The following is a 17,293-nucleotide window of genomic DNA, read 5'->3' on the forward strand; positions in this document are numbered from 1 at the left end:
GACAACATAGTTGCTCCATTGTGAAGGCCTCACAGTATGGTGCGTAATGGATCGTGAGGTGGACCAGATTTTTTGAGTAAGCACTAAGGAATGAACTCTATTTGAGAAAAGGACCAGACCCCTAGAAGATGCTCTGGCGTGGTCATCAGGTCTGCAAGTCACAGAGCCAGACGGGGCTGGAGTCGCTCCGCCATAGAATGCCGGGCAACTGAGAAACAGTTGGATCCCTACAGTTCACCTCAGGGGTGTTTCCACTCCTTTTTGTAGTCTGTTGTAACTGAAATAGACTCTCTCCTTTCAGTTGCCGGCCCAACCCTGGAAACGTTTGTGGCAGCTAACGTTAACACCATTCTTATCACGAACCTTCTCAGCGGAATGGACTACAACGTGAAGATCTTTGCGTCCCAGGCCTCAGGCTTCAGCGACGCCCTGACAGGCGTGGTGAAAACACGTAAGGCCAATATCCCGGAGCCTTAGCCCCCCGCCCCCCCATATGGTTTGGCCGCTCTTTGCACTGTAACTCAACTCCTCCTTCAGCTCGGCACGTGCTCTTTCTCTTCCTCAGCGTTGCCCTTTCTGGATGGTGTTTCATGGAAAGAAAGGTGTGTTCCTTACTCAGGGCATTAGTTCAGAGTCCTGGTTGGCAGGCAGAATGTCAGAGCCTGGCGTTCAACTGTGCTTGACGGTGGCGGATAGGATTTCCTTCTGGAAACTCTTTGTTGGCATTTTTCAAATTAGGTGAAATTTTCCAACCAGCCTGTAGCCTGACACAGCCAAGCCAGTCAAAGTTGAACCAGTGGGGAGAGAATGCCTGTTCTCAAAACTTCTACCCCTCCCCCTTACACACACACACACACACACACACACACACTCACACCATGCCTGAAAGATACACACACCCGCCTAAGGACTCCCTTCTCCACCTTTTAAGGGTTGCCATGCTGTCTGCACACCATCTGGGCCTTCTCACTGGCATACATGACTCCCAGACACCCATGGCTTAATGCAGGGTTTCCATACTCCAGTGTGATTGTTCCATATTCCTGCTGTTTGTTATACTTCCACACCATCTGTTTGATATATTTCTTCAAACCGACTTACAGTTTCTTTACCTAAATACTTTCCAAACCCACATAATTACTCTCAACAGAAGACCAGCAGTTTTAATATACGTTAAAGATAACACAGAAAATTCCACAATAGAGGTGGTTTGGCCGTGTGCCAATGAAAATCCTCCTACGTGCATGTCCCACCCTCGGGAGTGACGGTCGTGGTGTGCTCAAAAGTAGGAGCCTTCAATCTGGTCCTCGTTAGCCCTGGCCTTGAGCACAGAACTTAGCTTGAGCCCAAGTGTTCTCCACGCTGAAATGAAGATCATGGTAACCATATACAAGCTGACTGTCAGGGTTAAGTAGATAATATATGAAAAGCGTCTACTATATGGCAAATGTCCAGCTAATGACTCCCATTATTATTGTAGTAACTGTACTTTATGCACTAGGCTCATATCTCATACTCGCCTCTGATCAAATAGTTCATCTAATAAATGGACTTAGGCAAGAATTGGGGTATATATTTTGCCAGACCCCAAGCCACCTACATTTGGCCACCCATTTTTACATAGAGACAGTTCTTTGATTAAAAGAGGCTTTCTGAATTCTTTTTTATGGGGTATCTTCAAATCTTGTAGGCTAGGTACAGAATCAGTTTCATCTCAAAAGAAATAGTCTCTGTCTTCAGCTGACTTAGGAAGCCTTGGGTCTGGGGTTCTGATCTCATACTTGGCTATTCAAGTGCTGCTATTCTGGGCATGACCTTTATTTCCAAGTAATTTCCTTCTGTGCTATTATAGCAACCCTACAGTTCTTCCTTGGAAACACCTTAGACTCCCCCGAGCATTTTCCCAACCTCTACCTCCTCTCTTCTTCAGCTTATCTCTGTTTTCTTCTTTAGGCTACCCTTTCTGTCTGTGCCATATTTTTCTGCCTCTGTAATTTTTCATTGGTTTCTCTTCTCGTTACTCTTTTGTCCACCTTTGTCTGCATCCTTCTGCCTTCTGTTCCATCTCTCTCCCCTCCTGCAATAACTATGTTTAGTATTCCAAATAGATATTAAAAGCCCTGGCTGGCGTAGCTCAGTGGATTGAGTGTGGGCTGCGAACCAAAGTGTTGCAGGTTCAATTCCCAGTCAGGGTACATGCCTGGGTTGCAGGCCATGACCCCCAGCAACTGCACATTGATGTTTCTCTCTCTCTCTTTTTCTCCTTCCATTCCCTCTCTAAAAATAAATAAATAAAATCTTTAAAAAAAGACTAAAAGTATTAAATGGTTTATCTTCTATCCTCAAAGTAAAAATTAGATCAGCCTATTATGTGTTTTCTCTCCTTTCTCTCCAGCAAAATAAAACTCCATACAATGGCAACTAAATTAACTTCAGATGTTTTTTAAATTTAGTGTAGTTATATAAATCATTATTGATTGTGTTTCTTGGAGGGGTGAGAGGGGATGTTTATCAGCCTTAGGAAAATAGGTCTTCATTCTCTGACCTAATAAGAGAACAATGTAAAAGATATGTCTTAATTAGACAAGTTTATTTTCATCATCTTGAAAATAATTTAGAACTTTGTTTTTGTTTTAAATATATTTTATTGATTATGCTATTACAGTTGTCCCATTTTCCCCCTTCACTCCCCTCCACCCTGCCCACCCCCTCCCACCCACATTCCCCCACTTTAGTTCATGTCCCTGTGTCATAAGTTCTTTAGCTTCTACATTTTCCATACTATTCTTGCCCTCCCCCTGTCTATTTTCTACCTATTGTATTGTCTGTGCTACTTATTCTCTATATCTCTTCCCCCCTCTCCTCCTCCCACTTCCCTGTTGTTAACCCTCCATGTGATCTCCATTTCTGTGGTTCTGTTCCTGTCCTATTTGCTTAGTTTGCTTTTGTTTTAGGTATGGTTGTTACTAACTGTGAGTTTGGTGCCTTTTTTTACTGTTCATATTTTTTATCTTCTCTTTCTTAGACAAGTCCCTTTCACATTTCATATAATAAGGGCTTGGTGATGAGGAACTCCTTTAACTTGGCCTTATCTGAGAAGCACTTTATCTCCCCTTCCATTCTAAATGAAAGCTTTGCTGGATAGAGCAATCTTGGATGGAGGTCCTTGCCTTTCATGACTTGGAAAACTTCTTTCCAGCCCCTTCTTGCCTGGAAGGTCTCTTCTGAGAAATCAGCTGACATTCTGATAATTTAGAACTTTAAAAAAATTTTGTGAGTTAGCAAAGAGAGAAGAAGAAAAAAAACAACATGGATAAGAATCAAAGATCATTAGAGAAAGCAAATATTAATTTTTTTCTTTTTCTGCTTGGGTTAAATGATAAACATTGCATGTTTATACTTCTATTGTCTTGGAGAAACAATATTTTTACTGCTTCTCAAAATAATTTTTTGGTGAATCACTTTTGAATATCACAGTATTCTAAGATTCATAGGAATCTATGTATTTGGTTTTTGTATTTTTTTAATATTTTTTATTTTAATTGTTGTTGCAGTACAATTTTCTATTTTTTTATTCCCATCCCAGCCCACCCACCCAGCTATATATTTATTTTTAAATATTTTTTTGTTATCTGTGTTAAATCTTTTATTTTAAAATTTTCAAATGTGTGTATGTTCTCGCTCTGTCACGTTTTGAAGGCCAGTCCTTGTGACACTGCTCTCCTTTGAGCGAGACTTCTGCCTTGTCCACTTAGCTCCTCATTGGTTTCATCCTCACTGTCTTCACTATCATCACTATCATTTGTTTAATTGTCACTATCGTTCACTGATAAGTACCAATTGTATGTAATTTTTTATTAACATGTATCATACATTAATTTTTTAATGTTTAGGAACAAGTAAATAAAGAAGGAAGATTAAAAGTCACCCACACTTTCACCACCCATTACACCCAGTCTTTTTCCTCTGAATATATGTATATATCCTCTATTGTGTACAAATATGACAGACCACCAGGGGCGTCTGACCTTTTGGCACCTCTGGGCCACACTGGAAGAATAGGTGTCTTGGGCCACACATTAAATACATTGTGACACGTAATCACACACACATCTCTTAACATTTTAAGTGAATTTACAATTTTGTGTTGAGCCACATTCATAGACATCCTGGGCTGCATGCAGCCTGAGGGCTGCAGGTTGGACACCCGTGGATGTAAGACATCATGTTTTACAACTGCTTTTTTAGGTCATAAAATAGTTATTTCAGTGCCAAAATGTATTGAGTGGATGGAGATCTTCCCGCCTCTCACTAAGGAATTTGAATTAGAATTTTATCATGTTCAAGTTCCTCTCAGACATGGGGACATTTGTGTGACGTGGTTCTGTTTCTGTTTCCTTGCAGTGTTTTTGGGTGTGACCGACCTTCAAGCAGACCAGATTCAAATGACCAGCATGTGTGCTCACTGGCAGGTGCAGCGTCACGCCACTGCCTACAGAATAGTCATAGAATCCGTCCAGGGTGAGTGCGTGTCCCCACGTCTGTGTTTGTCCAGGTCTCGAGTACTTAGTTCTGTGCAAGTCACTATGGACACCACATACATAACATTAGACAAGAGCCCTGTCGTTGAAGAGGCAATATTGTGTTATGGATTATGCCGGATATGGAGTCACAATGGCTGGTTAAGCCAACTATCGAATCTTTCCATCCTCCACTTTCTCATCTGTTAGTGGGTGGAACCTTAGCACTGCTTAGGTTGCATTCTGTGAGATTAAGCTGAGATAAACCTGTAGAAAGAACTTGCAACAGTGTTCTGCACATATTAAGCACCTGAGAAATGTTAGCTGCTCTTGGTAGTGGGAACTGAATAGCCAGGACTCGCATACATTCAAATTAGACACTCCGTGGGGATCTAGGTTTGACCTGAATGTTTTCCTTAGTGATTTGGTTTACTTCTGGGGATAACTGATGAGCAGCAGACAGTCATTCAGGGGATGGGATCTATGTCACCCAGAGCAGGGTCCTCAGCGTTGCAGTTCTCAAGTACTTCTGCAATGTGGGAATTTGTTTCGAAGTTGAAATACTAAAAAATTATATAGATTGATATAAAATTGTAGAAAAACTGGCATATCAGTGGAATTGGTGAAGTCCTTAGTACTTTAACTAAATGCTTTTAGTTTAGCATATTTGAAAAATAACATTGGGATTCTTATCAGAGGATATGATTGATGTGTCTGGTAACACTAATCTGGTAATCCAGACCTCAATAAGCTCTTTCTGAAGCCAAGATCTTTGCTAACAAAACAAAACAAACAAACAAACAAACAAAAAAGGAGTCCATATCTCCTTCTTATATTCAAGTTAACTTATCTTGTGCTCCAGTAGAATTTTCAGGCTGCCAGAAACCTCTTTAACAGAGACTCAATGTCTCAATTAGACAAGAATGAAAAAAGTATTTGTTTTCCATTAACATCTCCAGCTGAGAGATGTATGAACCCAATTAGCCCACATCCCATTTACCCAGTTGTCTAACTGAATACTATTAGCCAACCGGACAGCAGCAGGCTCTAACTGGCAGCCTCACAAAGGACTGTTGGGTGGGTGAGTGAATGTGGAGACAGCGGTGAGGAACATGTTTAAATATTTTAACTTAGTTTAAGTCAAAGAAGAGTCTTTCTACTTTGGGGTGGGGGAGAATTAGGTTGAGTTTCCTTTCTTTCACCCTTTGACATCCTCACCCATTTCTCTCACGCCCCCTCTGGCAACCACTAATCTCTTCTCCGTCTCTGGGAGCTCCGTTGAGGTTGCGTTTCTTTATCTCACAGAGCATCATGATCATCCCCGTGACCACAGCCTTTCAAGGACTTGTGGTCAGGTGCCCATTCATCTGTGGGGTGATGAGTCCCAGAGCACTGCTCTTCAACTGTGTAGTAGCTCCCATTGGCTACATAAATTGCCTCTGCGGAAATTTAGCATTTGTACACGAGAGGAAACCCTGGAGAGAAATGGGCCCTAGCTCCTCCATGTGATGGAGGAAAGCTTTATCCCAGGCTGACCTATTTTTAAATGCCTCTGACAAATTCCTACTGACTGACAAGTAATTTTTCCCACATTTTTTTTTTTAAAGAGTGTATTCTCTGTGGCCTGCTCTCGTGCACTTGGGCTTTGAGATGATGTCCGTGAAAAGATCTCTGTTCTAACCCTAATTGCGCTCAACTTTCTTCTTTGAGCTTCAGTTTCTCTAAAAGTAGTTCTTTTTGAGGTAATACCTACAAATTCCCAAGGTTTTTGTGAGCAGAGTAGTAGGGCTGTATCATTCAGGTTTGTTCGTTCCTTTGTAAATGGCAAAGTTGCAGATAAAGGGACTTTAGCAAAAGGATCAGTATCTTGGTTAATATACCACAAAGCTCAGTGGTGTCTGGCTTCACACACGTCTGGATCTACGTGTTCAAACAATGCCGTTGAGATGAGGTCTTGCTTCATCCTTCTGCCCTGCTTTCCCCCGCCTTCCTTCTCAGCCAGATTCTGTGAGTTGGCCCCAGTCACATCCAGAATTACAGCCTGGCTTCTGGCTCAACAGTCTCTGTAAAAGAAAGAGATTCTCTCTCTCAATAATTCTAACAAAAGTCCAGGTGCTGAGTCCTATTGGCTCAGATTGTGTCCGATGCCCCTAAATCTGTCACTGAATTGAAGGGCATGAAATAAATTGACTGGTAAGACCTGGTTGCCTTCCACCCCTATATCTGGAAGGGGAGAAGGAGTTGTTTTTCTGTTCTTTCCAAATCCTAAAGGCCAAGAATGGGGAAGAACAATTTAAAGAAGGTTTAGACGCAAGACATGCAAAAACAACAGATGTCCTCTACCCATGTAAATATTATGACATTTTTCGTAACCAAGACTTAAAAAAAAACGATTACAGAAGGGTAAGGTCTTCATAGGAGACACTGAGATGAAATCTGCTTTTGATTCAGTCATTCACTTGCCAAATTAAATTGTAGGCTTTTGGTTAATAGCAGGATACGCCAAAGTCAGAGACCTTTGCTTGGTGTTGGGTAAATCAGAACCCCGTGAGAGCCTGCATTAGTCCTGTGGGTGCTCCGAGAGCTGTTTCTCTCCAGATGTTTTGAGTTGACTTGGCATCTGAGGTTGGGCATAGCATTTCCCTTCAAGTTCATGCATTTATATTAGGTGCTGAAATGTCAATTTTGCAATATCCTCCATTAACAAGGAGAGGGAATTGCAGCATAGTGGAGGGCCTACCTTGAAAATAAAAGGTCATAAATACAAAACCCATTTTCAAGATCAAACTTTTTGAAGCTGTGTGATATTATGATTGGGGGGGTCAGGGTATTGGAGACACTTGGGGAATTGAAGAATTCATATCATACAGTTCCAGCAGGGTTTTGTCGTGGACCTCAGTGACCACTCTTAGGACATTTTGGTGAGGCAAACTGGTGGCATCATTACCAGCCTCATCATAACCCAGAGCCTGTATTGAGCCTTGCTTCATAAGAATGAATGCACAAAGACAGAATTTTTTTCTCTCTGTTCCAAAAAATAAATTAATTCCCTGCTTTTGGCACAAGGGGTTGAGGAAATTAGTCATCATTTGATCAGTTTAAATGTTTTCCTTTAGGGCAAAGCTCTTAGACCTGAATCACGCATGCCAAAAGCAACATGGATACACCCCCATTCATGTAACCCCTCTTTGTTAGTACTGGGAATCAAACCATACTGTTTCCCATTAATTTTACAGTGACCGTTCCAGTTTTCCAAAGGTTTATAATTTTTTTAGCAGTAAAACCCATTTATATTCTTATTGTCAAGGGTCTGTAAAGTACATGGGTATCCACAAGAAGCAGAGGAGATGACAGAAATGCACATTTCTGGAATTGATCCCAGGCGAGTCCCTGAAAACTTTGATGGAAATAGATGAATATGATTCATGCATAGGATTTAGGAAGTGTTGGCATTACAGGTGGCTCACAGAAGCTGGCAAGAGGCTCCAGAGCTGTGGGTCAGGGTTAGCAAGAAGCATCTTTTGTGGGGTTCTGAGCCAGACTGAACTTGGACATCAACAAAGCAGAGCACAGGGTGACTAACATTTACTTTCAGTGCAGTGTATAATCCCACAAACACCTTAACGATTTTTTCATTTCATCATTTTGCAAAATATATGATAAAGAAATTACTGAGATAGACCTTAATTTATTCTGTCTACATATATCACTAAAGATTATATTATAAAGTTCACTTTTAACACTTCAATATTCACGATTACAAAAGTAAATTTTAAATTTTACTAAACAAATGACTTTAATTTATTTATATTTTTTAAAAATCAGGATTTTTCCATTGACAAAAATTTAAATGACATATGTCATGTTTGTTTTGACATATGCATGTTGTTTTATATATATGTTTTACACCTATGTATTAAAATATGGATAGAAATTTAATAGTTATCATCCTTTTCAAATAGATAAAAGTAAGTATTCTTTTTTAAATTTAGGTTAGGGAGCTGAGTTCCAAGAAGTGTGGCTTTGGAACGCTAGATCTAGAAATTTTCTTCCCGGTATTCATATCCCCACAAAATGGGAAAACACTGACATACAAGAGTAGGAGTGAAAACAGAATTATTCAGGGCTTATAGCTTTTAGGTATTAAGAAAATATGTATATACATGATTGCTGTAGGAGTAGAAAAACATAGAAAATGTAAACATACTTTTGTAGTTCATAGTAATCCTCAAGCACAATTAATGTCTTAATAATCTATGTTGCTATATAATACAGTCCTATAGAAAAATAAAAGGCTTTACCTCATTATGAATAAAATATACTCAAGTGAAAAAAAAGTAAATATTCAACATTTTTGCATTTTGCACTTAGAAAAGCAACTGGTCTGTTCTAATGTTTTTTCTATTTTGTTTATATTTAACAAACTCAGATAACATTTTTAAGGAGGTTTTTTTAACCACTAAATGATATGTGTGATGTATTTAATCAGTGCAGTTTTTTTGACACTGATTTTTGAATTTCTAGAAATATGGAAATAAAGTGATGTAAGGCTTCAACCAGATGGATGCAACTTTGGGATCAATGAAATAAATGAGATGAAAATTTGCATATTTGTTCTAGAGGGAAAATTGCATAAATGGAAATGTGCATGATATAGTGATTCTTGTTTTCTTTTAAACCAATTATATGATACAGGACTTCGAACAGTATAATTCACTCTGGAGTTATCTGATTAGGCCATGCATATTAAGCATTTTGGAAGCAAATCATGTACTGATGGATGTTTTTAAAATTTTCATGTGTGTGTGTTTTATTTTATTTTTATTATAGATGCAAAAAAGCAAGAGTCTACGGTGGGTGGAGGGACAAGCAGGCATTGCTTCTATGGACTTCAGCCCGCTTCACAATATAAAATCAGTGTTTACTCGAAGGTCCAGGAGATTGAGGGACCCAGCGTGAGCATAGTGGAGAGAACACGTAAGTGAAGTGCCTTCCCTCTTGAGCCCCGTCTCCACGAACGGTTTCAAGGCATCCTGTTTTGGTTCAAAAACTTTATTCCGTTTAGATAAGTATTAGTGATTGCTCCCCAGGAGTATCCGGAATACAAGTGTTGTCCCTCCTCTCCGGTCCCAGAATTCACTGCCTGTGCCCCACTGATGTCATCTGGATGGTTTTTTCCATCCTTCGTTTGCCTCACAAGGAATGATAAGGCCATCTGATGGCAAAGGGCTTGAAACAATGACCTGTATTGTGATCTAAATCCGTAAGGAACATTTGCAGTATGTGGAGTGTGAAACAAAGTTTAAGGACCGGGTCCTGACATTAAAACAATGGCATATGACCACAGCCATGGGGATGGGCACAGAGCCAGCGGGTCCCAACTTGCTGACCCTAGAGTTATTGCCTACTTAAGAGGCTCTTGTCCCTTGTCCAAGTTGGCTGCAGATCTGATGCACTGAAGGGAAAGGCAAAGTATAAAATTAAAACAAAGCACTTTTTACTCTAAAGAGCAAGGAGGGTGTCAGCTTCTTGGAATGACTTTTAATCAAGGATTCCTGACCTAGAGGCCATAAGCATTAAAATGGATTGAACTGCAGTGAATTCTGGGGGACATGTGTGTGCTTACCTTAGCATCTTGAGCTTAAATTCAAAATCCCCAAGGATTTGTGTCTGAAGGAGGAGGAGGGCCGTGGGCTTTCTTGAATGCCCCTCTATCATCTGTCTGACTTTTAGCAAGTTCTACTGCCTGTGTTTCAGTCTTTCGGTTGATCTGGGACATGTGGAAAGAAATCATCAATATGTGACCTTCAGAAATAGAAAGTCAAAGTTTAATAAACTGAATCATCTTATTTTTTCCAATTAGAGACTTTATTTCATAACACTGAAATACTCAACATTTATATCAGCCATGTGTTTTTGAGATCCAAGTTAGGTACTGTAAAATTCCCCCATTTTAAGTGTACCATTCAATACTTTTTAATACAAAGAGTTCTATAGCTGTCACAACAATCCCACTTTAAAAGATTTTCATCAACCCAAAGACAGATTTTTGTGTCTGTTCGGTATATCTCCAGGCCTATCTTCAGCCCCAAGTAATTAGCTTTTTTTCTTATCTATATTTGCCTTTTCTAGACATTTCTTATAAATGGGCCTATATAATATGTAATCTTTTGCATAGGCATCTTTCACTTAGCATATGTTTTTGAGGTTTACTCATGCTGTAGAATGTATCAGTAGTTTGTTTGTTTTTATTGCTGATGAGAATTCTGTTTTATGGATAGAGGATCATATAATTTTAATGTTATGAGAGGCTCGGGAGTGCATGTACCCTTATGGTGCCCATCTGCTGGAGCCAAGTAACTGCTGTCTCTTTTAGACAATGCCTGTGCTCTCAAGTTGCTACCGCTTAATGTTTGGGCTAGTTCTTTGGTTACATTTGTTACTTGCCTGACCCCTGAGAACATGTGAATTTGGGACCTCTGGTCTACTTCTCTTCCCCTAATCTTAACCCCATGACTGTGAACTACCAACCCAGGGTTAATTCGAATGGCTCTGTTTGATGTAAATGTTTTCCTTATGCTGGGGACATCTGTCTTTTAGCAGCTTCCACGTGCTGGCTCATGCGCTGGCTCTAGTTCAACCCTCTGAAGCCGTGCAGATCAGGACTGCTCCATTTCTGTGTGACAGCCCCTCGCATACTTGCAGACAGGGGCCATCTGTGTGCCACGTAGAGAACGTAAACACGTGTCACTAGTTTAGTGTTCTCCCTCCCCGAGGGATTCTTTGACCAGATGTTCTGCCCAAACATATTGATCTGTATGCCACAGCCTCCCATTGATTTGTTCTTGATTTATTGACTGAACTTTAGATACGCCTCAATTTTCCAGCAAAGAAGATGCATAAATCTTGCCTCCACAGATTTTAAGATAAATAAACCTGGCTTTAACAGCATTCTGTGGTGCTTTCAAGAAAGTGTTGCAATCCTACTTTTAGTATTAAGGTTTCTTATATTTTTCTACTTTTGAAACTTTTTAGCTTTCAGAGTTGCCTTTAAAAGACAAAAGGGGTGAATATTCATAATAATGCAACAGAGGTACAAAGTGCATTGTCAGCCTCACTGTTTCTCCGTTTTTTTCTTCCCAGAAATACCCATTTGTACCAGCTTGCTCTCTTTCATGAAAGTCTCCCTGGTACATATATAGATATATATCGATACAAATAGAAATATACCAATATGTATCTGATAGATGCATAAGATAGAATTTTTTTCATGTTTTACAAATGGAATTATAGTATTCTGTAACTTGTTTCATTTCACATAATAATTAATGTCTAACATTTTTCATATCACTAAATAGATAGTTACCTCATGCTTTTACATGTTGAAACTTTTTACTCAATTTTATTTTATTGGCTCTTAGATTTGGAAGAGACCTTAAAATTCATCTCTTCCAACGTTCCTGCCAGTGAAGGAATTCCTTTTGCATTGTTCCCGGCAAGTAGCCACTTTGCCTGAGCTCGAATCCTTCCAGCTAGTTGGTGCTCGCTGTCTCCAGAGGCTGAGCATCCCCCTCTGCAAATGACTGTGATTAATCAAGGGTTTTGCCATATATTAAACTGAGATAATAAGAATTTTCTCAGTTTTTCTTACGCTTTTAGTGTCAAAATAGAAAAGAACACTAAAAATACAATATTCAGGATGTTTGTCTAATGATGCCATGACTTCCCAGCGATTTGCCACATGAAGTGGTACGATAGTCACTGCTCTGTCCCCAGATCCTTTAGCCAAAGCACACCTCCACATGTCACATGGACTTCCCCTGCCTTGTCATCCAGGTGCAGCTGATCTGTAGCCTCCTGATGTCCTGCCATTGGGCCCTCAGAGTGGGAAGTTTTCTTGATACAGCCAGAGCAGAACACAGAGTGAATCAGATTCCACTGGGGACCAATGGAATCCTGGGGATGCAGGGTCAAAAGGGGGAAAGTGCTCTTGAGCAAGGATGGATGGTCAGTCCTCACTTAGGCAGAATGGAAAGAAGTTGCCTGCGTGTGTGAAAGCAGCCAGAGACTGATGTGAAATCAGGCGGCAGGATCCCTGCCTTATATCAGCATGAGAACCACTCTGTAGCTGACAGCTCGATTGCACTGACTCCCACTGGGGAAACTGAACCGTGGTAAAATGGCATTCCAAGCCTTCTGTTTAAGGATGAAGGGATGGACGGAGTCTGTTTTCACAGGCTCTGGTTGACTTATAGAAGCCGCTGTGTTCTCTAGGAAGAGAGCTGGCCCAGTCGTTGAGTCCTTCCACTCCAGGACCTCCCTCCCTCCGCCATGGATGAGAAGGCTAATGGGTGTTCTTTCTCCCTCTCCTTTACAGAATCGCTTCCGACTCAGCCACCTACTTTCCCTCCAACCATTCCGCCAGCAAAAGAAGGTAAAAAATAATACAATAGTGATGTGATTTTAGGTTTAAGAATTTGCTGGTTTTGTTGATTTGTTCATTTAAAAAACAAGGTAATAATAAATGATATTTCCTACTTAGTACAAATGCTTCTCAAATCCTGATAACGGAAAGACTTGCAACCAGTGGTAAATAAGACATAGAGGCCTAATGCATACTATAAACATTAACAACATTTATAATAATTATGTAGTGTGATAGAGGTACGAAAATCCCTATAGTATCAGCCATATTACAATATATAAATGTATCAAATTAACATGTTCTATACCTTACCTTTACATAATACCATATATCAAATACATTGAATATGTAAAAATAGGAAAATACCCAATTAATTACACATTCTGTACTATAGGGTAGATTTTCCAGAATTGCTTCATATGTATTTCATTGAAAATATCAGAGAAGTAAATGTTCATTGAGGAATAGTTACAGGATTTCATGAGTTAGAATTTAGCTTATACTTCTGTCGACAGGATGCTAATTCCCTGGCTTACCTCTGAAATGCCTCTTCTAGTTGTTTCTTTCTCTCTTCATCATGAGACTTCCTCATCACCTCTTACCTGAGCTGCTAAGGTAATTTTCTAAAAAACTTCCAAACACAGTAGCGATGGTTTATTTTTTTTTCATTCCATGAATAAACACTTGTTAACCCTACTGTTCATTCTGAAACTCCTATGCCAGGCACTCGGAACACAGCCATAATACGTGGTTGCTGCTGTGTGCTCATTCTCAGAGGATGAGCAGAGGCGTCTCTCTGTTGCAGAGGAAGAGCTGTTTGCTTAGATGATGACCAGTCCAGGACATGCGTTCGGAAATGGGCATTATTCTGTGGTAGTCCGGCAAGGAGAGCAGTTAACGCTGCTGCAGGTTCATTACTTGGAGAGAAGGAGGAGAAATTTGATCTACATTTTGAAGAATGAGTTTTACAGGAAAAGGAAAGGGAGAAGAGCACTCTGAGTCACGGAGTGCTCGCAGCACAGAAGTGTTTGGGGAACAGTAAGCGGCAGGTGGAAAAGAATGAAGTCACAATGGAGTCACGAAGTGGGCAGTGTGCCAGAATAGGGAGTTCGAGCTTTATCCCCTAGGAAATGGGCTGCCATGAGATGTTTTATGAAGGGAGGCCGACCTGAGGAAACCTGTGTTTGAGAAAGATAACCAGGGTACCCTGGAGAGGAGTGTTTGGGGGAGGAGAGGAGAAAGGAGGGACCTGTAGTGGGAAGGTTGTTTTGGGAGAGTTCTTCCTTTCATCATGCATTTTAAAGTGTCTCTTGTGTATCAGGAATACGATGAAAACTAAGTTGTTCCTGTCTTACAGCAGCTTAAAGTCAGTGGGGTCAGGTGCTGGAGCGTGTCAGGATCAAGGGTCAAGCCAAGAGGCAGTGAGAAACTCTAGTAGGGACCAGCAACCTTTCTAGCATACCATGCAAAGGCTTCGAGGACCGACCTACTTAGCAAACACATTTCCCAGGTTATGTTAAGTAACAGCGATTTTTTACAGCGCGGGGTTCCCCGTACATGTCTTACTCTGTCCTGTATCTTTTAATGCTATTTACTCTCCCTGGGATGCCAGGCTCTTTCTTCCCCTGTCTTTATATGTAGCCTTGTCTAGTCTTGATACTGTGTTTATTTGCACTATGGGAACTGAAGGCAGAATCCTGATGGGTGAGCTTACTGTTTAAACAAGCCGGTGTGCAGCTGTGACGCAACTCTCTGAGGCCAGGATGCTTTTATGGCTAGCTGAGTAGGGATATCGTTCAGTGAACATTCATGAATGCTCATGGAAGGGGTGTGAACGGTTTGTGAGAGTGAGGATCGAGGAGGCAGAGACATCGCTCCTGAAGTTTTTTCCTCAGGATGGTTTTAGATGGTGGGGCCTTGGCACCTTGAATGCATTATTCATCTTAGGCTTTGTGCTGAGTGTGTTTAATTAAGGAGCCTGTACATTTTCATTATGAAAGTGATACTGAATATTTATTGAAGAAATGTTAATAAGCAGAAAAGAGTATACAGAAGAACATTAAAAACATGATTTCATATCTTGGAGGTAATTTCTTCATGCACTTTGATATCTTTGATTTATTAGTTTTTTACTTTGCCTACATGTTCAAATAGATTTTGCAGGTAAAACCTAATCCAGATTTCAGCTTTCCTTGGAAACAGAGGGCCAGGTTTTCCTCTTTAAGCTTATAATTAGCAGATCTTGTGTCCCTTTCAGTTTTAAATTCAAACCATAAATTTGTAAAATTTTGTAAATTACAGAAGTCGTGAGATCAGCCTCACCAGATCCTTATTGTTTCTGGAGTATTATCTCAATTAGAGATGGTTTATTTTACATTATAAATGGCTTTAAAAGGAATGAAGTTGCACTCAAATAAAAACCAAATGAGTTTTTTTTTCCTAAAGAAAGGAAAAAGGCCTATTATCTCAAAGAATTTGGGGGTATAACTTGCCTAAGGTGAGAAGATTCATATTATTGAAGAGAACACAGTTTCATCATAAAACACAGTCAACCACAATGATCTACACTAATGAAGGGGAAGGAGACATAGATAATTTGAAACTGTACATGACACCAACAAATGGTTTTCAGTGGAATAGGCTTTTGTTGGTCTATTTATTGCTTGTTTGTTAATGTTGGCATCAATCATATGTACTGATCGTAGTAAACATTGGTGTACATTTTTGACACGTGTCCATCGGTGGCAGAGGGGCATAGACAGAATTTTTGAACTAGGCTGGAATTAAAGTTTGCTTATGGCCTCAGCCCAAATGCATATCAGATTGTAGATGTCACATGACTTCCTTCTGAAGTTGAATCATTCTGAAGTTACAAACTCTATGAGCAGAGGACAGGGAGCACAGTGTAGTAACTGAGACTTTTTTCTCGTTAGTAGGCACTAGAGAATGTTCGTTGGGTCTTCTGTCTATAAGTCAGTTTAGTTCCATATTTTTCTATGGAACTAAATTCATTTCTCTCATTTCTGTTCTTTGGGACTGAGATTGCTGGGCTGTTTTCCTTTCTAATTCCATGTGTTCGGTAGAAACTTCTGAGTGATAAATAGGAACCTTGAATACAGAAGAGAAAAGATGGTCAGGAAACATAATAAGCAAGAGCTTAAAATATAAACCTTAAGGACTGATACCTTTTCTTTGGGGAAAAGTTCAAGTTACCAGAAGAAAATTATCCTCTGCTTTGTCGGTTTAGTAACAAATATGTTTTTCTCCTTATCTCTGGTTTGAAATTTCTTCATGGTCTTCAGTGTGTAAAACTGCCAAGGCAGACCTGGTGTTTATGGTGGATGGATCCTGGAGTATTGGAGACGAAAATTTCATCAAGATCACTGACTTTCTGTACAACACCGTTGGAGCCCTGAACAAGATCGGTGCAGATGGAACTCAGGTGAGGCTAATAGATCAATTAGTAATTCATTATATGCAATAAAAAGTCATCCTAATGCATTATTATGGCTAGTATTCAGGGGATCTGGATAAAGAACTATAATGATCAGATCCAACCCTAAATGAGCGGATACACGAGTCTGCATTTGGAAGCAGCTTACAGGTTCCTGATAGAGCTGGAGAAGATGCTAATCCTTAAAAGCTATTGAGTTCAGCGAACTAAGACAGGTTACAATGACCATGTCAGCAGATGCTCCTTGTCTGTATACTAGGAGAGAGTATCTCCTTTGTGGATACACCCAACATTTCCTCTACTCTCAAGGACATCAAAGTCCTGACAGATAGAGATTGTGATCACACTAGTATAGATCAAGTAGAACTTAAAACTAATTTGTTCATTCCAAAAATAGTTCTAATGGCCAGATTCAGTACTGTCATAATGAATACAATGAGCAATATTCCTAATTTCATGGTTCTCATATTCTTGAAGGCATAGAGAGGTGGAAACTGGGGACAGATATAAATAGGCAAATAAATAAATTCACAAGGTAGAGATGAGAGCTCTGAAAACACAGTGATAGGATTTAAGTCACTGAGCATTACTTAAAATTGTGTGTGTGTGTGTGTGTGTGTAAGGGGGATATTTTAAATTTTGTGGTCCATGAAGTCCTCTTGGAGGATGTGGCTTTTGAACTGATATATAAATGATAACAGAGGGGATCTGAGAGTAGAATTTCCAGACAAGGAAATAGTGAGTACAAAGGACCTAAGAGGAGAATGAGATTTGAGGCTTCAGAGGCTAAAACTTGTACCTAGAACACGGTGGGGGAGCGTCTGGGGGGTGGAAGAAGGAGGGGAAGGAGTAGGCAAACACCAGATTGTCTTGAGTCTCGTGGGCCATTGGAAG

The 17,293-nt window shown here is 40.1% G+C and overlaps 1 protein-coding gene across 3 annotated transcripts in view; it reads left to right on the plus strand.

The window, feature by feature from the left end:
- Positions 1–17,293, plus strand: part of COL14A1 (collagen type XIV alpha 1 chain) — a 194,939-nt gene that overhangs the window by 96,483 nt on the left and 81,163 nt on the right. For all 3 annotated transcript variants that reach the window (XM_036031381.1, XM_028534047.2, XM_036031380.1), the window contains exons 22-26: positions 302–451; positions 4,405–4,521; positions 9,351–9,497; positions 12,898–12,954; positions 16,248–16,387. In XM_036031381.1, coding sequence (XP_035887274.1) covers positions 302–451; positions 4,405–4,521; positions 9,351–9,497; positions 12,898–12,954; positions 16,248–16,387 — 611 coding nt within the window. The remainder of the gene's footprint in view (positions 1–301; positions 452–4,404; positions 4,522–9,350; positions 9,498–12,897; positions 12,955–16,247; positions 16,388–17,293) is intronic.

The sequence above is a fragment of the Phyllostomus discolor genome, chromosome 7, assembly GCF_004126475.2.
Source record: "Phyllostomus discolor isolate MPI-MPIP mPhyDis1 chromosome 7, mPhyDis1.pri.v3, whole genome shotgun sequence".
In the NCBI taxonomy this organism is placed as follows: domain Eukaryota; kingdom Metazoa; phylum Chordata; class Mammalia; order Chiroptera; family Phyllostomidae; genus Phyllostomus; species Phyllostomus discolor.